At 40.6% G+C, this 26,521-nt stretch overlaps 1 protein-coding gene across 26 annotated transcripts in view; it reads right to left on the bottom strand.

Moving 5' to 3' along the window:
• CADPS2 (calcium dependent secretion activator 2) overlaps positions 1 to 26,521 on the bottom strand; it is a 556,952-nt gene that overhangs the window by 142,195 nt on the left and 388,236 nt on the right. For 17 of the 26 annotated variants that reach the window (XM_037888977.2, XM_043550245.1, XM_037888974.2 and 14 more), the window contains exons 12-14: positions 25,097 to 25,105; positions 22,375 to 22,511; positions 18,121 to 18,308 (exon numbers count right to left, since the gene is read on the bottom strand). In XM_037888977.2, coding sequence (XP_037744905.1) covers positions 18,121 to 18,308; positions 22,375 to 22,511; positions 25,097 to 25,105 — 334 coding nt within the window. The remainder of the gene's footprint in view (positions 1 to 18,120; positions 18,309 to 22,374; positions 22,512 to 25,096; positions 25,106 to 26,521) is intronic. The other 9 variants (XM_037888978.2, XM_037888976.2, XM_037888967.2 and 6 more) reach the window with 1 other exon arrangement.

The following is a 26,521-nucleotide window of genomic DNA, read 5'->3' on the forward strand; positions in this document are numbered from 1 at the left end:
AGTAAATGTTTAAGTCCAATCCTATACAAGCACACGCTTTAATTTAAGAGCAAATTTAAGCATATGCTCAAGTCTTGTCCTGAATAAGAATGTTTTACGGAATCAGGATCTTAAAATGTATATCATTAAAAATATTGCATGAAAGGTAATACAGAAGAGTTCCAGAAACCTGAAGTAAACATTTCCAATATTATACATCTGTCATATAAAACTCATGACTTTTCTCTGTGCAGCATGTTTAAAAAGACACGTCAGTACTTTAATTTATTAATTATTTTAACTAACCACCAAAGAAAGTAATGAAAGGTCAACTGGCGAAACTCAGATCTTAACTTTCTCAACCAACATTAAATCTAGAAGTGATAGATTGTTACCTGGTCATGACATAATGTGCTGTAAGCAACAACTCCCTACGCTCATAATCATTTATATTTGTGACCTGTCAGGTCAAGGAGGAAAACATGCCTGAACTCTTTAAATTATTTCAAAGACAGCAATAAAAATCTGATATGGTGAAGGTATGTGTAGCTATGTACATCAATATACTATCATATAAATTTGAAGTGAAAGAGCAAATAACTTATCTTCTCTCTTTTGATGGATGCCCTGACACTTTGCCTCAGCCCCCTGACAGATGGAACATGCTCAAATTTGAGTAAATTTCACTGTCTGATTTCATTGTCAAGAGAGATTGTGCTCCGGAGTGATAAAGTAAATAGTTCTGTCATATTAAACCTCACTGAGGCATGTTACATATGTGACAGGAAAGAGCCAGGGGTGCAGATAATGACAAGTGAGAAAGGTGAACCAGGAGAATGTCACATCTGTCAACCTGCACTAAGACTAGAATCACTACATACAAAGGAACTGTCACTTCACTGAGTTTGTTGTCACACAGAACTACACCGACAGTACCTAAATTTTTTAGAATTGCCAAATGTATTTGCAGTGAGTGTTTCGACAGAACTGAGTGTGCTGCAAGAAGAATAAGGAGAGCACAAAAAGATGTCAGAAAATGTGTACAATAGACAATAAGGTATGACTGAGATCTCCAAAATGCGTTCTTCAAAAATAGCCCCAACTTTGAAACATGGTTTTCTTGCTTCACTTAAATATTACTGTGGCAGAATAGCATATAAAGCTGTTATTCTCCCAGAAAGATACAAATGAGGGCCAGACAGAGAGCCCCTTAAGGTATGTCTACACTGCAATTAGACACCCGCAGCTGGCCCATGCCAGCTGACTCAGGCTTGCGGGGCTCGGGCTAAGGGGCTGTTTAGTTGTGGTGTAGACATTTGGGATCAGACTGGAGCCCAGGCTATAGGACCCTGCGAGGTGGGAGGCTGCAACCCAAACCCTAATGTCTACACTGCAATTAAACAGCGACGTAGCCCGAGCCCTGCGAACCTGAGTCAGCTGGCACTGGCCAGCTGCAGGAGTTTAAATGCAGGGTAGGCATAACCTGATTTACACTAGTGAACATTTACTTTCAGGTGCAGTTTCTGTTACTCCTGTAAGTAACTGCTCACCCACAAGAGTAATGGCTATTCCACCTGGCCCCAAGATAGTTCTATCTTAAAAATACAGAAAAACAACAGATTTCAAAACACATGCTTGTTTTATTCTTCCAAATCTTTTTCTTCATTTGCTTCAGAGTTAAAACAAGATTAAAACAAAATGGCACTGACATTTTTTAACTAGTTATTTGTATGGTTTTAGTGTTATTTTGTTGTCCACTCCCACAGGAACATGCTAATATGGCCTGGTAGCACAGGGCAATTAGAATTAAAGCTTTTCTGTTCCATAAATCACCTGAGCACTCTTCTGGAGCTAATAGCAATATTTGTGACCCCCTCTTACCAACCAAGGAAAAGTTATACAGGTGACTTGATTTTTCAATTTCAAGTCACGGTTCATTTTTCTGGTTGCAGTTTAGGACCTCTTCCATTGGTCCATCCATGGCAACTGATGGACCCAAGTAAGTTTCAGAAGTCTCTAAATGAGAGTAGAGTACTGTACAGTTGGTGGACCACTCTACTGATGATCACCTATGGCCTTCCACCACTTAAGCATCTTCTTCACTTACACGAAGAGGCAAACTGGATTTTCCTTTCCTCCTAAACAGCAACCACAAAATCTCATCCACCACAAATGCTTTTGGTACTGTACAGCTAGGTGAATCACTGAAAAATAATACTTTCCCTCACTCGTAAAATTCCCACTTATTTTTGAGGATCAGATCAGTTGGATTCGGACTGGCCCATCTGCTTCTGTTGGAATATATTCATTCCTGAGGAGTATAGATGAAATGTCATCTCTGCTCATCTTTCAACAAGTTTCACTCACTCCGGTTCTAGATATATCAGAAGGTTTGAAACCCTACTGTGAGTTGGATCTGTGTTCATATGGTCAGTAAAATCAAGTGAGAGGTAGCAGCTTTGTTGCTAGTGGAGACTGTTCAATGGTGTCCTAGCAGAAAAGAAGATTCCAGCATCCTTTTGCAGAAAGAAACTCTGACAGTCTTGCAAATTGTTACCCATACTCTACCCAGCCTTTAGAAAAGTGATTGATCACACAGTACATTTGGGGATTTCCTTGAGTGCTGATATTTCCTTGACCCCAATCATTTCTCACTTGGCTCAATCCTGTAAGGTGTGGAGAGCCTCCTGTGAAATACTGATGTCAATAGGAGTTAAATGCTCCAAGTAATTTGCAGGAGTCACTGAGTGTAATGCAGGACTGGGGCCCCTGTGAACAGATGCAGCATATGAGATCAAATGGGGCTCTTAAGCTTACTGTCCCTAGATACAAATGTCATAGGACTGGTGGCAGAATGTTCTCGGTGAAGCGCCCTCAACTCTGGAAGTAGCTTCTCCTGCTGGTTTGACAGAGTGTGAATCTCTTGACCTTCAATCAGGCTTTTGTCTAAAGAGGTGATAATAGGGTGTATGTATGTTTGTTTTCAACTGAACGCAGGTGAAGTTGTTTTTAAGTGTTATGTGATACTGGTCATCTGCACAGTAATTTATATTACTGACCTGCATATGTCCAAATATTAAAAAAAATAGAACCTTTTCTATCCTTAACAAAATAGATGAAAACAGAAAAATTGAGATAAGGAGGAATACACAAGTTGACATTTGTATTTAAATCCATGTGGACAGATGGGTACAGCAGTGCTGCCAAAAATGTACCAGCAAAAGAGAGAAAATAAAACAGTTGTAAGACAAGAAAAAAATTAATGCATAATATTTACATGGAGCCATTAATTTGACCTGTGGATTTTTATAGTGTATTACATTTCAGAATCCCGCCCCCCCCCATTCCCTGAGATTTTTGGTTAGAAACAAATTCACTAAAAAAGCCTCAACCCTTTCTAAGAATGCTTGTTTTCAAATGTAACATGCACAGTGACGCTCAGAATAAAAAAAACAAAACAAAACCGATCAGTTTTCAATTCTGCAAGTGAAAAACATGCATTTCCTATCTTTAAGTCACAGAAAGATTAAGTCTGCAGCTTTGATTAAGAGAATTCTGTTATTCATTTAACAAGCTTTTAATATCTGAATTTTCCTTCAAAGCTCAGCGTTGTTAATTAAAGACTAGCAGAATCTGAGGAACTCGTGAAAGGAGTTTGAGACAAGCAAGCCGTTATATGCTCAAAAAGTAGGCATGTGAGATAAGGAAGAACACACAGAAGGAAGAGAACAAATTAGGGTGCAGCATTTCGGCACTCCTTTAACCAGCAGGCACTTGAAGACCAAGCATTTTGGTGTTTATATTAACTATACTTTAAACATCCTTACAAAAGAAAATTTGTACAATAGAGCCTTCTGTTGCATGTGCTTCTCAGCCTGCTCCTACATCTGCTTACAGGTCATACCCTTTATTTTCACAAGCAAAAGAAAAAGACCATTTTTAGAGGTCTATAGAATGGATTATGAAGATAGGTCATGTTAATTTCATGATCTTTTTAAGGGAACATTTTAGATACGACTCATTAGCATCTTCCAGTTCAAAGGCTAAGCATGTGTTGCAAAAAATACTTTTTACATAGGACATATATTGACATATAGGCAGGGTATAGGTAACTAAAATAATCATAAGACATCTTATAAAATGTATAGAGGACTTCACTATAATCAAGTATTAGCAGCTGTTATTTCATTGTCTAAAAGGTAAATGCCACATTACACATACAAGATCTGGTTTTAGTGTTTTCTTGTTACATGTAAATATGTTTTTCACTGAAAATGTCTCTGAGACTTATTAGGAGCAGACCTGGCTCATTGTGCTGAAAAATATTAAGCTGTAAATTTCCTGGTAAGGACAGATTTAGATCTCGACACATTATAAACCATCAGCACAATACATCATAGGATAACTCTTTTCCTCACGCCATAGGTGAAGTCAACATATTTTCTCTCTGTAACTCAAAGAGACTCTTGTTTTCCCCCTTTTTTTAAATGAATAGGTATGATAAAAAGTCAATGTTTTTTAAATGAAATAATCACCCATTCATTGTGTTAAAGGAAAGACAGAAGAAAGGCGTCTCCACTTTTCCATAAGGCTCAGCCTCTGGAAAACATTTACAGTGAGAAACTAGCACAACCTAGATCTTCTGGATAGTCTTTCAAAGCACCATTACTCAGTCACCAGCCTGTCCCATTTCACTTTTGTTGTTGTTGTTGAATGGTAGAATAATCTGAATGCTCATTAGGCCATTTATTCGGCCTTTATCATGGGTGGTAATACATAATCAGAGAGAGAAAGGATGCAACAGTGATTTGGGTACTGGCCTGGGACTTGGGAAATTAGGGTTCAATTCCCTGCTCTACGATAGACTGTGTTACCTTGGGCAATTCAAAGATTGTACTAACTATGAACACTACAAGCATGTATTTGACACCTTTAAATCAAGACCACAACAAATGGCTTTCTAGACCAAAGTACAACCATTGAGACAGGCCTTATAAATCACACAATGGAGTCAGAATGCATTCTGTGAAAAGGAACTGCTAGAAGGAGAACCAGTGCAGATCAAACTGAAAGAAGGGGGGCATACCTGTGCACTCAGAAAGGTCTAGAGGGTGCCAGTCTGTTACCTGGGGTTCTTTCAACCCAAAGCTCTTGGTAACTTTTACTCTGTGTGAGGTGGTGTCAGGAAATAAATCAGGGGAGAAACGGCCGTCCAACCGATAGATGGCTGGCACAAACAGAACAACACAAGAGTGCTTTCACGTAAAGTTAAACTTTACTTAGTCTCAAACACTTATACACACGTCAGCAACAGGTTAGTAAAACACTCCCAACCCTTGATAATTACCAAAGCTGAGTGTGGCTCTCAAGTGACACAGCAGCAGCCCGTCTGCCAGTGGGGAACACAAGATGCATCCAGAGGGAGAGTCCAGTCCTAGAGAGTCCCACCACCTCAAACTTTTCCTCCTTATTTATATATGAGTAATAGAATGACATGTCCCTTAAAGCTAACTTGTTAAGTAAGCAGTTTCAATGGCCAAGCGAGAGGTTCCTTCTGATTATCGATGAACCAGGTGTGGGTTTTTCCAGAGTTTTCAGCTTTGAGGCCCCAATAGACATTCCTGGGGCACATCCTGCTCTTCTAAAATGCATGTATCAGCAACTTCAACACAATTCTTACCAGGAAGGACGCGGGGTCAAGCTGCCCTCTCTGTGGCACTCAAAACCTCCCCTCCCCTCCTAACTTGGTTAAACTGAGACTGCTGAATGGCCAATTTACAGCCTGCTGATTTGGCTGCTTTTAGCAATAAGCCACAGTGGTTTCAGGCACTTTACTGGTTTGCCAAAGTCTCCTCGTACAAGTCCTGCAGCTACCCAAGTGAAGAAACAAACTGGATAAGATGGAGTGGTGGCCGGGCATAGGGCAGTATCTAAAACATAGGAGGGAATCATGGGAGTCTCGAAGGACACAAGTGAAGAATATCTCATGCTCCCAGCATTACACAATGGACCTCAGAAAACAAGAGCACTAGCTATTTTCTTGTGAAGAAAAAAACATATCTGTCTAACAGTCAATGGCTATTTTTCTAAATTTGTAGAAATTCTGTACCTCACCTTGACCCACAAGATCACATCATAGAAAAGCTAGTACATTTTTTTCTCATTTCAACATTCTTGCAAACAGCTACTGACAATGGGCCACCTATTCACCAGCTCTGACTTCCCAAGCTTTTGGAGAGCGTAAATTTTCAAGCATATTACTTCCATTCCCCATCAGCCCCAATGGAATGGACTGGTGAAGAGAGCCATACAGATGGCTAAGAGAAATATACAACAAACAGGATTGATGATAGCTCTCTTGAGCTACAGGGTAACCCCCACAACACTCACCAGAGTAAGCCCAACTGCTTATCGGTGGTCAGATTAGAAGAACTCTACCAACCTTAGAGGTAAATCATCCTGAATAACCTCATAACTAGGTCCCTACCAAATTCATGCTGCATTTGGTCAATTTCCTGGTCATAGGATTTTTAAAATATTAAATTTCATAATTTCAACTACTGAAATCGGAAATTTCATGTTGTTGTAATAGTAGGGGTCCTGACCCAAAAAGGAGTTGTGTGTATATGTGTGGGGTGGGGGGAGGGTTGCAAGGCTATTGTAGGGGGTTGTGGTACTGCTACACTTACTTCTCTGCTGCTGCAGGTGCTGGCGCTGCCTTCAGAGTTGGGTGGCCAGAGAGTGGCGGCTGCTGGTCGGGAGCCCAGCTCTAAAGCCAGAGCCACTGCCAGCAGCAGTGCGGAAGTAAGGATGGCCTGGTATGGCATTGCCACCCTTACTTCTGCACTGCTGCTGGCGGGGTGCTGCCTTCAGAGCTGGGCACCTGGCCAGCCGCCCCCGCTCTTTGGCTGCCCAACTCTGAAGGCAGCACAGAAGTAAGGGTGGCAATACATGATCCCTCCTAAAATAACCTTCTGACCCCTCTGCAACTTCCTTTTGGGTCAGGACCCCCAATTTGAGAAACTCTGGTCTCCCCCATGTAATCTGTACAGTAAAGGGTAAAAGCACACAAAAGACCAGATTTCACGGTCCATGACGTGTTTTTCGTGGCCATGAATTTGGCAGGGCCCGACCCATAATGTAACGGATCTCAGTCTTCCTCCTTTAACTGTTAGAATGCAGCCTGCATCTTACCCAGACTTAAACCAGGAGACAATCTCAATAAAACAGAATGAGGAAAAATATAGTAAACCAGCTGTTATCACTGAATGCAGCTACAGCCCGAGATTCTACAAAATTGAGAGTGATCAAGGTATTCAGTACAGAAGAAAGAGGCAGCATCTTAATGTGGTTCCAACACAGTTGAACTGACACATGGTCCTACTAGCAATGGTTCTGACACCACAGCCTCCATGAGGAGAGCTGAGAAGGATCACTCAACCGGAATCTGTTTCGTTCAGTTTGATAATCCAAGTAAATCAACAAGACAAAACTATCCATCATGCCCGATCATGATCAGACTTGGATGAGAGGTGAAGCTATTGCCTCATTTGAATGCACCATTTTCTGTTAAATCTTGCTAGAGATTATTTATGCTGAAAAAAAAGGTGAAGGAGATTTCATGCTATAAGCCCTGTTACTTTAAATCTTGAAGGAAGCGAGGTAGAAGGGGAAGGAGAAAGCTCTGAACAGAAGCTCTACAGTGAAGCAGAGTGAAGGAAAGAGACAGATTAGTTTTAGAGATAATATTATTTTCCTTATTTTAGTAAAGTTCCTGGATCAGAGTTTGAAAAAAGCAACAGTTCCTGTGATACTTACTATTGTCACTTGATTTGAGGTGGATGAACACAATAAATGGTTCCTGATACAAATCAATTAACAGTGAAAGAAGGTGAGTTAACGCAGTCGCTCTCCCACAACTCTCTCAATTTCTATATGATATTCATGTTGATCTACAGAGCTGCAATTCTCTTACATACTCATGCATACCTCTTCAAGTTAGTCAAGTACAGTAGAACTCAACAGCTATAGATTCATTCCATTTCTTACAAGGGCTGAAAATTTCAAAAACAAGGTAGAGAGAAATTACAAAGTTTATAGTCAAACGCTTTTCACCTACACTATCCATATAAAGAATGTATCACACATCAGCTCGCTCTCAAGAGAGAGAGAGGGACAGAGATCTAATGGGGAGTATTTTTGAAATTTGAATGTTTCAATTCTGCCTGCAGCTCAGCAGGTGAAAGAAGTCACTTTCATGTATTTCTCACCAGCATCCATTTCAGAACAAGAGGGACAGAATGGGAAGTCACAGCGTGAGAACCAGACAGAAAGAAGATGATGGAGAAGAAAACAAAATCTCTGTCCTGTGCTTAACACCCACTGCTGTTATTTAGACTGAAATATCAACCTTCAGGATTATATTGTATTTACATAATCAGCCCATTTCACTTACACCAGAAGTACATGAGCATGAATAATAACAGCAGTGAGACAAAATCACTTGTGAGATAGTGATCTTGACTGGGAGCACAGAAAAAACGGTTACCTACCTTTCATAACTGTTTTTCTTTGAGATGTGCTGCTCATGTCCATTCCATTCTAGGTGTGTGTGCGCCCACATGCACAGTTGTCAGAGACTTTTGCCTTAGAGGTATCCATAGAGTTGGCTGTGGTGCTCTCTGGAGTGCTGTACTCATGCGTCAGTATATCAGGTGCTACCAGCCCTACACCTTCTCAGTTCCATCTTACCAGCAACTCCAACAGAGGAGTAGGGGGGCGGGAAATGGAATGGACATGAGCAACACATCTTGAAGAACAACAGTTACGAAAGGTAAGTAACCATTTTTTCTTCGAGTGCTTGCTCATGTCGATTCCATTCTAGGTGACTCACAAGCTCTATCCCTAGGGGTGGGCTTGGAGTTTACAGACGTGCGGCTTGTAATACTGATCCACTGAAGATAGCGTCGTCTCGGGTTTGCTGGGTAAGCGCGTAGTGAGACGTGAATGTGTGAATGGATGACCAGGTGGCAGCCCTGTAGATATCTGGAATTGGCACATGGGCCAGGAAGGCTGCCAATGAGGCTTGAGCTCTAGTTGAGTGGGCGGTTACAATCGCTGGTGGAGGCACCTTCGCCTGATCATAGCAAAATCATATGCAGGCGGTGATCTAAGATGAGATTCTCTGGGTGGACACTGGACAACCTTTCATCCTATCTGCCACTGCGACAAACAGCTGCGTCGACTTGCGAAATGGTGTGATCCTCTTGATGTAAAAGGCTAGTGCTCTCCTTACATCCAGGAAATACAACCTACATTCCTCCTCAGACTTATGAGGCTTTGGGATGATGACTGGCAAAAATATGTCCTGGCTCATGTGAAATTGCGAAACCACCTTGGGCAGGAAAGGCAGATGTGTTCACAGCTGGACCTTGTCCTTGAAGAACACCATATAGTGCAGCTCTGAAGTAAGTGCCTTAATCTCAGAGATCCTTTGGGCAGAAGTTATCACCACCAGGAATGACACCTTCCAGGAGAGCAGAAGAAGGGAACAGGATGCCAGTTGCTTGAAGGGGGCTTCCATGAGCTGCACAAGAACCAGATTCAGGTCCCACAGAGGGACTGGGTCCTGGACCTGGGGGTAAAGTCGCTTCAGACCTTTCAAGAACCAGACTGTCATGTTATGAGCGAAGACCGACCTGCCCTGGAATGAAGGATGAAAGGCTGATATGGCAGCCAAATGGACCTTCATTGATGAAAGGGACAAGCCCTGGAACTTGAGATGCATAAGGTAGTCCAGGATCGACGGTAGCGAGGCCTTCTCAGGCCTAACCCCTTGGGCCGAGGCCCAGCATGTGAATAGTTTCAATTTGGCCACAGAGGTTGCTCTAGTGGAGGGCTTTCTGCTACCCTGTAAGACCTACTTGATGCAGGCCGAGCACTCCTGCTCTTCACCAGTTAACCATGCAGCAACTAAGCTGTTAGGTGCAATGCTGCTAGATTTGAGTACAGGAGCCTGCCGTGATTCTGGGACAGGAGATCCTGCCAGAGGAGCAGCTGCATCCTACATCCATCAGCGTGCCGAACCAGTGTTGGTGAGGCCAACCCAGAGCTATCAGGATAATCTTGTCCTTGTCCTACTTGATCTTCATGAGGACTCTGTGAAACAAAGGCACCGGTGATAAAGTGTACATTAGAGCCCCTGACCATGGGAGTGGGAAGGTGTTGAACAAGGATCCCCTTTTGATCCCCCGAAATGAGCAAAAAAGGTGACATTTCCTGTTCTGACGAATTGTGAACAAGTCCACCTGGGGAAATCCCCACTTTCGGAAGATCCTGCTGATCACCTCGGGGGGAGTGACCATTCATGGCGAGACGAGAAGGCTCTGCTGAGGCAATCTGCTAATACATTCCTGGTTCCGGGGAGGTGTGTTACCATGAGATGAATGGCACGCTGAACACAGAAGTCCCAGAGCTGCAGGGCTTCCTGGCAGAGGGCTGACAACCTAGCTCTGCCTTGCTTGTTGATATAAAACATCATGGTGGTGTTGTCCGTCAGGACTTGAACCACTTTGCCTTGTAAGTGGGACCAAGAAACCTGTCAGGCCAAGAGAACTGCCCTGAGATCCCTGACATTTATGTAGGGGGAGCGGTGAATCCCCAACCAGCGGCCTTGTGTACTGAGCTCGCCCAGGTGGGCTCCCCAGCCCAGGTCTGAGGCATTGGAAACCAGAGTTAGTGATAGGGACAGGGCCATGAAGGGAACTCCCTGCAACACCGATGCGGGGTTCAACCACCAAGCCAGTAATGACTGGATGTGGTCCAGCACCTTGACTACCAGGCCGAAGTTGTGCCTGTTGGGGATGTAGACCGATGCCAACCACGCCTGCAGCAGCCGGAGGTGGAGCAGGGCATAACGGACCAAGTAAGTACAGGCAGCCATGTGGCCTAGCAACTTTAAGCAAGTGCGGGCAGTGGTGAGCGGGTGGCCCCTTACATGGGAGATCACGTCCGATATGGCTCAGAAATGGGTCTCCGTAAAGAAGGCTCTGGCCTGCGTGGAGTCGAGGACTGCCCCAATAAACTCTATCAGTTGCACTGGTATGAGGGTCCATTTCTTTTCGTTTGCTAACAGACCCAGGTCGCGACAGGTGGAATGCACCAGATCAAGACTGTTCTGCTCTTGATCCCGTGACCTGCCCTTGATGAGCCAATCGTCAAGATACGGATAGACATGGACCCGCTGATGCCTCAGGTAAGAGGCTACCGGGGCCATACATTTTGTAAATACCTGCGGTAGCGAGGAGAGGCCAAAGGGAAGCACTGTGAACTGGAAATGGCCCACCATAAAATGGAGGAACTGTCTGTGTCCTTGGAAAAGTTATATCACCCCAAAAGAGCGTGGTGGCTCGTGACTCGGAATTGGAGACTGGCCATGGAATACATTTCCCCCCTGAAAACATACAATCTCTTGGCCTCCTTATTTTTGGCGGTGGAACTAGAATGGCCTTGCTTGTCTTGTTGGCCGCTGAAAGAACCAACGACCCCAGGGGCGGGTGAGTGTATAAGTATTCGAACCCCTTGTAGGTACGAAAAACTTTTTCTCAGCCCTCTTGGAAGTGGGTGGGACTGAGGACAGGGTTTGCCAGAGGGCTTTGGCAATCTTTAGGACCCCTTCATGCACCAGGAGCACGACACATCTGGGGGTGGATGCAGAGAGCATATTAAACAAAGTGTCTGATTGCTCTGCCATCTCTTCCACCTCTAGGCCTAAGTCAGTGGCCACCCTTCAGAACAGGGCTTGATGCTCCTTAAAGTCGTCTGGTGGACTAGCACAAGTGGGTCCTGCCACAGCCTCATGTGGAGAGGATGAGGACAACTAAACCACCCAACTCATGTGGGGAAAGGGGTTCTCGGGGTGGGCACCTGTCCTTCCACGCCAACATCTGCTTGTGCTTTGTGCTCCAAGCCCAGTGCCATTGGTGCAGTTTGGTGCTTGTCCGACATGGTGGCTCACATTTGGTGAGATGGGGGCATCAACAGTCTCAGGAGACCAGACATGAGGATGCTGTCTTGGCGAAGGGTTGAACTCCCTCTCCATGCCAGAGGAATCCTCCTCTGGTGACCATGGCGGGGCTGTCGACACCTCAGTTTGGCACCTTGAGTGCCGGGAGTAGGGGGAGGGGTGCTATGTTGGGGAACATCCCTGTGGTCTAGGCGACAGTGATCATCGGTGTGGAGAGGGTCAGCGTGTAGATGACCGGTACCGACCATATAGTGACCGGCGGTTCCCTCTGGGCGAGTCTCGACGTGAGGGCAGAGACTAGGAGTGTGGCGACAAAGAGCTCTGCAGCATTCATTCACCTTCTGAGGCTTTCTTGGCTGGCTTGCCCTCGTAGGGAGTCTTTGCTGGGTCCATCGCTGCACGCGGTGCTGACTGTGATAGGAGAGTCCTTTGCTCTCTGGGCGTCGGGAGATGGGAAGGCATTGACTCCACCATCAGGCTGGGTCCCCTACCACTCCCCAGAGTTGGTGGCGGATCCCTTAGGGAGGGTAGAAGGTCCCCTCATGGACGTGTGACCTTGTGGCTTCGGCATGGGTGGGCAGCCTGAACAGAGTCCTTTACCCAATGCCCCTTGGTCCATCTTGCTCGGTGCCAGGTCCCACTTCTTAGACATCTTCTTGGGCATCAGCAAAGGGGATCGGTGCCAGGTAGAGCCCAGTGCTGGGGGTGCGCTATGCACCGAGGCCAAAGTGCTGGGCATTGTGTCCGACTGGGACAGCTCCAAGGCTGGGTGGAGAGTGGCCTCCCTGAGGAGGGCCCTCATGGGAATGTCGCATTCTTTTTGTGTCCTGGGATGAAAGTTCTTACAGATGCGACACTTTTCTTTGACATGGGTTTCCCCCAGGCACTTCAGACAGCTGCCATGCGGATCACTGACAGGTAGGCCTATTACAGTCAGTGCAGGGCTTAAAACCCAGTGACAGGGGCATGCCCTGCCTGGGGCAAAGTCCCTGCTGGGACCCTGACTGACTAACTACAGTACTTAACAGCTACTTACTAACTAATCTACAATAAACAAAACTATTTACAGCTGGAATACAAAGTCAAAAGGGAAAGAAATCGCTGGCCACTTGCGAGGCCAGGGACAGAGGCGCACCGACCAACCACCATGGATGGTGAGAAGGATCTGAGAGTGCGTAGGGCCGGCAATGCCTGATATACTGACACATGAGCACAGACTCCAGAGGGCACCACAGCCAACCCTATGGATACCACGAAGGTAAAAGTCTCCCAACAACTGTGCACGTGGGCACGCACACACCTAGAATGGAATCGACATGAGCAAGAACTCAAAGAAGAGTAGAGTAGTCCCGAGGAAACAGATTGTGAAGAGAAAATGAAGGAAGAGGTATTGTAAAATTCCCCAGTACTTCGGCAGGAAGAAGGGCAGCTCATTTTATTTACGATAAAAAGGAAAAAAAATCAGTTGCTTCAGAATCATTGTTGTGTACATTGATATTACAATTACGCTTTTCTTCCCTCCTCCCCTTCCCGCCTATTTGTCACAACCACTTGCTGCACCATGCCTTACATTAGACTGACAAGGTGAATGAGGGAATATATTTTTTTGGACCAACGTCTTTTGGTGAGAGAGAAGCTTTTGAGCTACAGAGCTCTTCTTCTGGTCTGGGATAGGTACTCAGAGTGTCACAGCTAAATACAAGGTGGAAGAGATTGTTTAGTGTAAGTAGCTAACACACCACCTGAGGGACCATTCCAGGTGAAGTGAAATTAGATTATAAGATCTCTGAGGCAGGGACTATGTCTTCCCATATGTATTTGTATAGCATTCAACACAGTGGAGCCCTGATCCTGGTAGGGGTGTCTCGGGACTTACGGCAATACAAAATTAATGAATAAATTACATTTATTAATAATAAGCACAGTTCTCCCCTCTTTTAAGTTCAAAACCCACAATCTAGTCAGTTATGTAAAGTCTTGACAGGGAATGAACCTGTTTTCACAGAAGCCTGTACCACATGCAGGTGCTCAGGACCTCCTGGGATCTGGCCCAAAATGCATCCCTTTTAGGAGGATAAGCAAGGTTTGAAATAAGTTCTCTCTTTTTGAGGTATAAGGAGAACAGTTTCCTCCTTACTTGAGCCTGACCTCTCCCCTACCAGACTACTACTGCTTGCTTGCTTCTAGCTCCTAGCAGCTATGTCCGACAGGTTGTTGAGCCCAGCTGCATGTGCTCCAGACAGTAGAATCCTTCCCTGTCTGCATCAACATCCCTGCAGAACTGAAAAGGAAAGAATCTCTGCAAGGGCTGTCAATTGAAGCTTAGGCCCAATGGTCTATGCTCCCACTCACAGATATATCCTGTGAACATGGAGGAGAAACTCTGCATCGTTCCCCTTTGCTTTTCCCCAAATCATTGAGGCTGAACATGCGGCTTGCCCTCTTCAACAAACCAGAATCAACTCCCCAGCCATGCAGTTCTAGTACCCCACTGTGTCCCTCGGGTCCCATTGCTAAAGATGGATTCCATTGTACAGAGGATGCCTCATGGTTATGTTAGGCAGCCTGAATTTGTATCACCTTTTCAGCAGATTCCACACAGAGTTATTGCAAAGAAAAGGGTCTGAAAGGCAAGAAAAACAATGTGCATCTCCCCCCAAACCTGCCTCCTCTCTAGCTGCTCCCTGCTCCCATAAAGGTTTACAACCCCATGGAGGACACCTGCAACAGAAGGCATCGTGCGGCAGAGACTGCTGATACCTGCTTCTGCCTGGACACGAGGAGAGCTGTGACTAGAGGGCCCTCTCTGCATTCACATCCAGGCTCAGGCCAGCCTGGAGCGCTGATCTTCTGACTGATTCAGTTCTACTATGGACAGGCTCCAAAGAAAGTTCTGCTAGGTTAGCACTATAGTACCTTTGACATAGAGTTTAAAACAGGTAACCAGGGAGTTAACCAATAAATGAAATCCTGGGGGTTCTGAGTAGGGTAAAAAAGGAGAAAAAGGGGAACGGGAGAATTAAGAAGTGATCTTCCATAATCCCGCTGATGATTTAATGCTATTTGTTACCAACCAAATAAATAAAATACCCCCCCCCACACACATCTGGAATGAATGTAATGTAGTGTAATATAACACTGTATCTGTATAGCGTTTTAGCTCCAGATAAAGGGAGTAAGGCTTTCTCTTATACATGGCTGAGTACAACAAATATCTAATAGTTATTATAATCACAATGCATATTTTAAAAATATTAAATATGCATTCTTGGCCTTTTGTTTTACACAGAAGTAAAAGAAAGCAAGAAGAGAGTCAACAAGCCTTTCAGAGGTTATTTTCCATAACAGACACATATATCCAGTATTACCATTAACTGATATCTGATAATTATGCAGAGAAATATCTAATACCAGTCAAGTTAAATGGGTGAGTGTGTTGAAAATCTTGCTCTGAAGCTGAAGTTTCCCAAGTAGCGCATTAAATGGATATACTTGAAGTATGTATAAATGGTAGCTGATCTCAAAGTTTGGCCAGCGCATTCATGATATTCTTTAGTGTTTGCATATAATTGTTGCATAAGATTTACTCTGTTTCAACATCCTTTCATGTTGTTGCAAAATGTTAAATTTTTATTACGTGAATACTGTCATTGTCTCTTAGCAATATAGGTTGAAGAATTCAGCCAGGATTCCTGTTTTTGCTTCTTTTTTTGAAGTGAGAGGAGAGTGAATACACACACACAATATCTAGCTATATCTATCTATCTCCATCTATATCACTATGGTGCCATACAATAAGTTAGAAAACATGAAGAAAAAGAGACATCTTCATCTGATCATTTGACTGATGTCACTAAGGTTGCTTGCCACTCTGAAATAAACTAGTATCTAAAAGAAACACGGGATTACTTTGTATACTGACTATAGTCACGACTGGTATTTCTATATTTCCCCCACTCCAAAGCTAGTATATCTTAGATGGTCTTTGTCAGGCTAGTAGCAGGTCTAAGGCCCTCCTAACCAAAGAAAAATCTCTGAATTCACTGCTTATCCATCATTTCTAAACGATTTAATTGGGGAATGAAAACTCTTTGTCTTGGCTCTGTGGTATTTCTCCTCCTCAGCATGATTTATAAAACTAAGACGTATAACAACATAGATCAGCCTAGAACTTTGGCCTATCGTGTATTGTCTGTGAAATTCTTTTTCTCTCTTCCTGCACTTCCCTAGTGGTGCTGTAGATGAATGAGTGGATGTATTATCTGTGTATGTGTGTCTGTCATCCTCAGTGAGTGTCTCTGTTTCTGTCCTTGACTTACTTTTCTTTTTCTTCTTCTTTCTTTTTTCAATCTTTTTACAATGTCTCAGTACTAGTCAGACCCGCTCTGTTCAACACTATTCTTTTATATCTAAAACACTCATAATGCTATTCAGACAGCATGCATTTGTACAGAAGGAATACATACATACCGAGTGCTTACCACTGTGCAAAATGATGTGCTCCCAGAGATTTTTCCACATACTGCATGCACTGTTGTCCTTCACTTAAGTTAATAAATAAAAAGAAATATATCTCCCTTGCTTTTGAAAACTTGAAATAAGTTTGCGCAATTATCACTATTTGTCTTGTCAGATTCACAACTAATAAAAAAAATCTAGAGAGAAAACTGCATAGAATCAGACTTCTACAAGAAACTTACTTGAGCTGCCAGATGCTTCAAGAGTTGACAACAGAAACATGGCTTGACAGAGAAGAGGTTAGTAAGTAAAAGCCAGAAAATCTACCTAGCTTGTCAGCATGCTAGTTAAGATACCCGGAGAGCATCTCAGATACTTGGTGAGAATTTTTCCATTGCACCTTACAGCCAAGGAAATTGCTTTTCCCTTGATTCCCCTGTTCCCCCTTTCCATATCCCTCAGGTACAGATATGCCCTACCCTCTTGATCCTCACCTGTGCCCCATGCAGCCTCAGAGGTTGGGAGGCTTTGTCTGGGCAGGGGAAGAAATCCTTGGCCCCTTTAAAGATAAGTCTATGAGGGTGTGTAAAGGAGCGGGGCTCTATGGCTGATTGGTTGGAGAACCCAAGGGAAGGACTTATCAGCCCTTCTTCCTGCCCAGGGTGCCGTCCTTTGGTGGGAAGATAAGCTGCCTCTCTTGGGATTGGAGAAGAGCTGGGTTTTGAGGCCTTGCTGCGGGCATCATGCTAATTGATTTTTTAGGTCTCGGAAGGAATTTTTTCTCTCACTGCCAGATTGGCCTGGGTATTGTGGAGTTCATTCACCTGTCTCTCAGCAGCCCAGGGACCCACTGGGCAGGTTGTAAAATTAATTGTTCTTTCAACTTGACAGGAGTCCAGTGCAGTTCAGTAGGGGGTCTGGTTTTCTGATCAACTGGAATTGGAAGGGGATTAGGAGAAGGCATCTCCCAAAGAAGATGGGGAATGTGGTTGTGGCTCCTAATGTCCAGCACACTGTGCATACAATCCCCTCTTCCCCGGCCGCTTAACTGTCGTATGAGGGGAGGAGAGTGGGGTCCTAGCAACAGTGCTGGGACCACGTTAATGGGGTGGAGGGCTGATGGCAACCCAGGTGGAACAGATTACAAAGGAAGGGTGACTTGCTCTGGACAAGCTACTGCCAGAGAAATGCCAGATATGTTACTTACTAAAGCTACCACCTACTTAAATCACATTCCTAGTGTCTTCTCTGTCTTCCTACGGTGTCTGGTACAAGGAGAATTCAGCAAAAGAGACAAGTTGACATGTTACAGGATGTGGAAGGAGCACTGGAGTTTACTGGGTTCCAGGATAGCTCAGGTTATTTATTCAAAACTTCAGCTCACTAGTGCAACACAAAATGGGGAATGCAGAAGAAAAACTCAAGGCCCAGACACAACGCATGGAAAAACATGCTTAATAAAATGGAAATGATGTTTTCTATAAGCTCCATAAAAAACCCAGAACTACCGAAGAAGCTTTTTATGAACTGATTCATTTGCTTGTTTCAAATACAAAATTTTGCTACCTGGTGAGTGCAATAACCTAAGTAAAATATTTTTCCTTTATCCATTCAGCCAAACGCCATTAGTTTTACTGTGTATTTGCATGTTAAATTACCTATTGCCATGAACATGAGAAGCACAGAATGCAAAGCTGTAATGGAGCAAGGTTGGGTCAATGACAGCACCATTTTCTGAATGGTCCATCAATTCATTAAGGTAGCAGAGATGGCGGTGACAGCCTCTCACACCATAACGAGCACAGTATTCATCTAATACGAAGACTTGGCCTGGACTAAACCAACCCTGGAAGAGAATGGGAAAAATACATTGTTTTAATTAATCAGGATTTTTCTCTTCATTGCTCTGCTTTTAAATCAACCCAGCGAAGGAGAAACAAAAGCAAATAACATTTTTGTGTGCATTACATAAACATTTCATACTAATCAAGTTGATGCTAATAACGTAGGAAATATATCAGAGGAGCTGGGCTCTAACAATAGCTGTCTTGAGAACTGCGACTGTCATGGGGTAACTCTTTGCAGTTCTTCAGCCTCAGTACTACTGTGAACCACACAGCTCAGAAAAAAATGCACTGATATGTCCATGATCCTGTACAGAATATAAAAATGTCACTGTCTGACAAATTATAAAATACATTTAATAACAAACACCTCAAAGAGCTGGGATTTATTAATGTAATGAATGATAAACTAAAAAAGAATTTTAGAAGCAAATGTTATAGTGCCTTTAGCAAGAGGGTTAAAAGACAAGTTTCAGGTGGCCAATTCTCTGTGACTGCATACTTAATCTGAGAGAGATGAACCACAATTTGACTGCTTGTTCATCTTTCTTATATAACACGCTTGTGCATAACCATTTCAACATATATAGTGTTGTATTTATTCAAAAGATATACAACTAGATAGTTTATGGGACTACTCATGTGAGTAAGATGAGGAGGATTTGACCTTTAATTATGAATAGACATTCTGGTACATTACTTGGACTGGAACACTGAGAACCTTTTGGAAATGGATTTGAGATGATCAGTCCAAAATTGCACTGACTGAGGAAGATGGGGGGCGGGGAGAGGAATGTCTTTGAGGGAAGGAAAGCTGTACATTCTTTGAGCAAATTCAGACTGCAAAGAATGTGATTCCTGATTCAGAAAAAAAAATCATTTGATTCATCTCATGATTTGGGAAAGGTGTCAAAATAAACCTCCAAATACAACAGAAAGAGAGATATAAACATTGGGGTAGAAGATTGTGGCTGTGGTGGTAAGATAATATTTTTCTTTTTAAATAGCAAAACTTTTAACAGTGACACTTTTTTCTTTTGTAATCATTAAAAGAGATCATTGAGGAACGTATAAACTAAACTTTAATATTAAGACAATTTGAAAAAAACAAAAGAAAAAAAATCTTTTTGGTGTAAGTGACCAATGCTTCAAAAAAGTTTTGGATGTCATTAAATTATTATAGTAGTCTAGCATCTGAAAGCATCTCTTTTGAATTATTTCCTATACAATCAGAATACTTGAATGGTCTTAGATATTTATAATTTAAATGAAATAGAAATAAAAATCTTAGGAAAGACTCCTGGAAAAAATATTCACATTATAGTTCCAACTCATCCATGGTGTAACTTTACTGAAGACAATGGGGTTACAGCAGAAAGAAGTTTGGCCCTATGTTCTCAGTCTGACTCTCATCTTTAATTTAGGATTATTGTCTGACAGCTCCTCACAGTTATCACACAGAGTTGTCCAGAATAAAGCTCTTAAAGCATGATCCAAATCCCATTCAAGTCAATGGGGATCTTTCCATTGCCTTCAATGGGCTTTGGATCAGGCCCTTAACGTTTTTAGAGGAAACCTAGTTTTGTGATGGCACCCAAAAAACCCCAACCCCTCAACATTTTAAAATAATGTCCAGCTATACACTCATATTACTAAATCTGATGTTAAAGTATCAATAAAAAAGATTTTTCAGTAAAGAGAACATATTATTCTGGCAAAGAAATGAGAAATAGAGGTTTAATTGAATCCTGGTGATTAAATGTATCCATAGATTCAGTATACCCTAATTCATCAAAATGATACTATTAACCAACAAGATACTTTTCTTTTACGTTAACAAAATTAATGTATTAATTATATAGTCCCATATCTTAATGAACCTTTTAGTGAAGATTTTTGATTTATAATATTTATATATCCATGTAAATCAAACAAAATTATAAATTAATCAATAAAGAAAGCAGTACATCATCACTAGACCTGCTGAATATTTACATCAGAAAGTAGCCATATAAGAAATAGGAGTGTCATTTAATTGATTAAAGCCTTTACATGAAGATCATCTTCCCATTATCCCTTTAACAAATCTGTCACAAAACGTGTATCTTTACATAATATGTGTCCACACACATACACTCATATGTATATATGCACACATATAATTATGCAAACAACTATGCACTAGATATTGTTAGATAACTAGATAATTTTATGGCAATCAGTTTTTATTTATTGCATAATTGCAAAAAAGCTTCCTACTGTTTACAAGAGTGGTAAATTAAAGATGTTTAGGGCTGGTAATAGGTTTAATCAAAGACTATGTATAATTCCCATTCTTAAAAATTAAGGTTTAGGTTTTTTTGTAGTCATATGTGTGGATAATTATATTTTAATTTATTGAAATGTAAAGAGGTATTTATTTTTTAAAATATCTGCAGTATATAAAATTTGAAATGTTCAGTGCAAAGTCACCAGACATATAATATAGCTATGTTTGCATTAACTGTTCCCATGTTAGTAGCCTCAAAATATTTCTTTAAAACAAAAAGGGGAGGGAGTTAATACAATGATTTATTTCTCTTTTATATTCCAAGGAAAACAGAACATTCTGCATGCACATTCTGTTTAACAAAAGCTAAAATAACAAAGAGCAATAAGAAATCCTCCTGTTTTGTGGTTGCTATAGCACTGCATATTCTTCATAAACTCTTTTTAAAAGTTCTTGAGTCCAAGGTTATATTTAGTGTCTTACCATATTATTATTATTATAAAAAAGATTTTTGACCCTGATGCACTGTTAGAAAGCTAACCACTTTCTCTTGAGTGCCAATTACTTTGTACAGATGTACCTTCAGGCCTTTTCATTTGATTCAGTGCACAACTCACAGACACAAAATTAGTCCTTTAACTTTTTCTGTACATAGTTGGTACACTACCAAAGAAAACCGTAATTTTAAAAGTGTTTTAAAAGAAAGAAAGTGCCATCAAAAAAGTTATTTTTTAAACTGTACAAAATAACCTATAGAAATCTGTTCATTGTTATATCTGGGCAACCTTGACTGGTTAGTTAAATGGAAATGAAAGTAAAAAAAGTGTTGTATTAACTTGCAAGGGCTCACAATTTTGAAGAGCAGGTGCTAGCAAACTTCGATGCCTAGAGTAATTGATCACAACTCCAGACCTCCCAAAGTTAAAAATATGGCATTAACAAGTTAGGGGATCTGATTCTGATGTTAATGACACCATTTTTACACCGGTGTAATTCCACTAACTTCCATGTAGTCACTCCTGACTGTCACTGTTTTAAATTAAATCAGGATCAGAGGGATAGCTTTAAAAAAATTACACAAAACAAAACAGGAAAAGCCACCTCAAAAAATGCAATATACAATAAACAGTGAAATGTGAATAGTAAATATTGAAAAACACTTTCTCACCCCAATTTTCCCTATTAATAATACTCCAGATTTGGGGGAAAAAACATTCATTTTGGCAGAGGATCACATTTTTCCTGTTTTCTTGTAATAATTAAAAATATATTTCTAACTACCAATTATTGCATGTAATTTATACAGGATTTATGCTCATAGAGCGAACTTTGGCTCAGCTGATTAAAACCCCCATAATTCTGTTGCCTTTTCCCCCTGTGGTTTTGATTCTATTCTTTGGTTTTTTAACTTTCCTAGTCCATGACAGAAGAGAGAATTACAAGATAGATGACATAATGTCTGACATCTGGCAAGCTGAATTTGTACCTTAAAATGCCTGTACAGATGTTAGTAAATCCTACCACAGAGGTTTCCATTTTTATTAAAGCCTTCTGTTTTATTCAGCCCTCCCTAGAGGAGCTGATAAACTACAGTTCAGAGTCAGTTTGGGTCTATTCTGTTCTCTATTGAGTGGCACAGCAGTAGTCTTCAAGTGTATAATTTTCAAATTTGAAGCCAATCGATTGGAATCCTTTATCCCAACTACAAGCACAGTTATTGAATGAGTTAGGAAGAAAAGGCCACTTTGTTAACAACTATTTCTCACTTCTTCATTTCTTTTATTCCATTTTGTACTCACCAAACAAGAATAGGAATCATTCAATCTATGATCCAAGGTCTGCCTCTGAAGTAGTCTAAAGAGGGAAGCATGGTCAAACTTGCAGGGATTAGCAGAAATAAACTCATCCATCCCATGTTTCTGAGCACGATCTGCATCTGTTCAGAGACAGGAAAAACCATACAGTACAGTTCATGTATATGTATATTCTTTTAATTAATGGCCTATGGCTCTCATAAAATGAAGAAGATTCTTGAAAGCATTAAAAACTGAGGGCTGAATTACATCAACGGGTGCATGCAGGTGACTCCAATTATAGAATCTTGTCTTAAATTGATCTAGCAAATAGTTTTATTGAATTTTTTTTTTAAATTTGGGCACCACACAGATTAACTGTAACAATGGGTAATTAAGTTGCCTGCAACTGACAGCACAAACAGCTCTTTTTTCCTTGTACTGTTCCAGTCAAACATAAATGATCCAGCTAAGGCCCAGAATTAAACCAGTGCTTGACCAAAACCCCAGTTTAGAAAACCTATTTGCAAACGCAATACAGGATATTTAAAATAATTCTGACAGTATGATTCTTTTATTGTACCTTTTTAAACATCACAGATTATAAAATACTCTTGAGGGTAAACAATTTATTTCTAGGGTTTCTTGTTTACAAGAGGCCCTCTTGCTAATTTTAGTAAGATTGCCAAATAAATAGCCTTCCTCCATTGCAATAAAAGTTTATGCATTTATTTATCGATGTAGGAAAGAGTATGTCCACTGCACATCAAAGTAACACTCATGGAAAACATTCACCATTGCTAGAAGCCCATTTCCCAAATGGCAAACTGGAGCAGAAATGAACACATTGGGTTGAGCTAGGTCATTTCCAGCCTTCTTTTTGTACTCCGCTTTTAATGAGACAAACCTAAATGTAGTAATGGCAAAGAGCTCCTTCAACCTCCAAGCAAAGAGTAATGAAAAAAGGGAGCAGTATTTTTGTGTGAATACATAGAGAAAACATGCCATTCCAAATGGCACTTCAATCAAAGGCCCAAATTTATTGTTCTTCACAGATTGCATCTTTCAACGCCTTTGAACCCCGCGGGTTTATCAAAAGACAAGCTCTAATGATTGCTTTCATTAATGGTATGTTTTGTCAAAGTCCTCAATGTGAATTATCTACCAAGTATGGACAGAAAAAGCCTTACAGTGCCCAAAAGGACTAGTTATGTATTAGCACATTAGCTCTGCTAGATTCTATAGACTATATTGGGGTGAACAGTCCTATCAACTTAAAAATTGACTTTCCCTTACAATAGGATCTCAGCCTTTGTTCCTTTAAATTCAAATATGTCTCTTTATGCTTGTTACTGGAAAACTAGAATCCTAAATGTATCCTAAATGTAATTTTGATAACTGCATGGTATAAACCTAAAATTTCTAAAGAAAGGGAGACAAAAGTTTATTGATTAAACCCAATTATAGAGTCGGGTTCATAATAAAACTCAATATTGATCTGTGGGCATGATGCTAACATAATCAGTCACATTTAGAAATTTAGCCCCAGATCATATTGATCCATGTCAAGTCCAACTTTCAGCTGTATTTGTAGATGGAAGAATTATTTAATTCAAGCTGAAGGATCTGCAGCATCATATCTTGAAAAGATGCACAAACTAATTCATATCACTTGGCTTTGCATTGTCAAAGCAAGAGTCAAATCCATGTGACAGATTTCACCAAGGTGGATGTAGCATATAAACAGTGTGACAGTACATTGATGATTTAAGGTATAAGATGATCATCTACAGAAACAGCAGCATATTATTTCTTAGCATTTAAGAAGCAACAGCATGTATGATTAAACACCTTGTAAAAAGATTAACATTTGTTTTCTGAATACAAGTGGCCTACCATTAATCACAAACTTAGACTGTATTTCACACACAGTAATTTGAAGTGTCCTTTCTTAAATATAAGTGGTAAATAGTTTAAACTTATTTAAAATATTAATTTGAAGAGATACACTTGGGCATCAACAAGATTACATTTGATTCCAAGTATTAAACTATGTTGTGAAATTATTTTGAATATTGTTTCCAAAATGTTCTACATCGATAGAAATATTTCCCCAGACACAATCCATGTAAATGTAATACATAGATTTTTTCTGCATTTCTTAGTAAGCATTGCTTCTTGTATAAATATCTACTTTACTGAGTCTTTTTTTAAAAAAACATTACAGCAGGTCACAGAAAAAAGAATACATAATGTTCCTTTGTGCTGTGTCTCTTGTGCATAGCATGTACCCAGCAGCAGCTTGCTTAAGCTTTTGGGACTTAATTCTTCTCTGCATAATTACAGGTACAAGATCTTTTTTCTTATTTTTAAAAAAGTATATATTTCTTTTGATGATTAATTTGAAATCAGTGGCGTGTGTGTTGTTACACAAGCCTTTGACCTAACATCCAGATGCATTATTATGGACACTTGAACATGAATGAAGTCCCACTGAAATCAGTGGAGTCTGTGATAGCAGACCCAGACGCAGGATAAGTTGGGAAAACCAAAACAAAGTTTTCAGATATACATACTTATTGGTACTTAGTCCTAAGGCCCATTTCCTACCAATATTTGCATTTTATATTTTTCTTCAAAAGTCAATAAAAAACCTTAAGTTACTAATATCAAACATTAAATATATCACTCAAGATTTTAAAAAAGAAAAGAATAGTTAAAAACTTACCTTTGCCAGCTACAGGTGAGCAGGAAATAATAATAATAATAAAAATAGTTTGTGTCACATACTATATCCCATTTACTCTACAGTGTTTACACTCTAGTAACTGTTCATCTTTTCCCCACTAAAATAAAGTTGAACTGCATAGTTAAAAACATAAGAACTTGTTTGGAAGATTAAAAGACAAGGATAAATATTTTATGCCTGTGGTTTAAAAATGTGATTAGCACTACATTTTAGCATTATTTAGAATAAAAATTTGCTCCATCAGATCCTTGAAGCAATGAGTTTGAGACTTTCTGGTTTGCCCACCAAGGTAAAAAAATGACACCATGACCACCATAATGATATAATAAAAATGCAATTCCTTTTTAACTTCTATTCACTCCCTTGACTTTATGGAGAAAAAAACATAAGGAGGACTGAAATTGCTCCTGCTTATTTTCAGTTCATATTTGACCTCCCCCCCACCCCCCAGCAATACTATCTGCGTCATCTCTGGATTAGGTACATGTGAAATTAACGTGCCCTTTTCTGTTCAGGAACCATAAATAGGTTAATTGTTTAATTTAATGGACCACAGGGCTTGGTCTAACTCTCACTAAAAATCAATGAAAAGGCTTCACTGAGTTCAACAGGAGTTGATTCAGGCCCTTAGTCTTCAGTGAATGTTTCTGGCACATTTGGAAAAAAGAAGCTGGTTCACAAATAAAAATAAGCTAGGAGTGACTGAAAATGAAGCACTATCATGGGTCACTATGGCATTTTTTAATGATCCAAATTCAAATATAGTAATAGGTAAAGTTTTATTTTTTAAAATAAATAAGAATTAAATCCTCCCCTTTATATTCTAAAAAGAGTTTTAAATGTCCAACAAAATATTTCCCAGTTCACCTTTATTATACAAAATATTTGTGTATATATTGATAAAACCTGGTATCAGAATGATGAACTACAGTATCAAGGAACCCTAGATTACAGAAGACTTTCGGTAGATATAGGGCAACTGTTAAAGAGTATGAGACATACCAATATTTTAAAAGTCTGCTAATAGATTGCTTTAAACTTTTGTGGTCTAAAGATATGTGGGTATTTATTCAAAGCTGCTCATATCCAATTTTTTTTAAAGTCATATGTTTCGAGAAAAGCCATCTTTAAATTTAAGAAGTAGACCCAGATTCAGCAAAGCACTTATGCACGTGCCTAACTTGAAGCAACCTTACTTATGGATAAGCTTTGCAAAAGTAGAAGTAAAGTAAAACCATAACTCCTGATTTCTCCCAGCTGTTAATATGAAGTCAATGGAAATTCAGCATGTGCTTACTGTTAAGCATGTGTTTCAGTGTTTGCTCAAGCAGGATGGACTAAAGTACATGTTTAAGTGCTTTGCTAAGTCAAGGCATTAATCAGTAAAAGCACGTGTCGTTTCTT

The sequence above is a fragment of the Chelonia mydas genome, chromosome 1 (genome assembly GCF_015237465.2).
Source record: "Chelonia mydas isolate rCheMyd1 chromosome 1, rCheMyd1.pri.v2, whole genome shotgun sequence".
Classification (NCBI taxonomy): Eukaryota; Metazoa; Chordata; order Testudines; family Cheloniidae; genus Chelonia; species Chelonia mydas.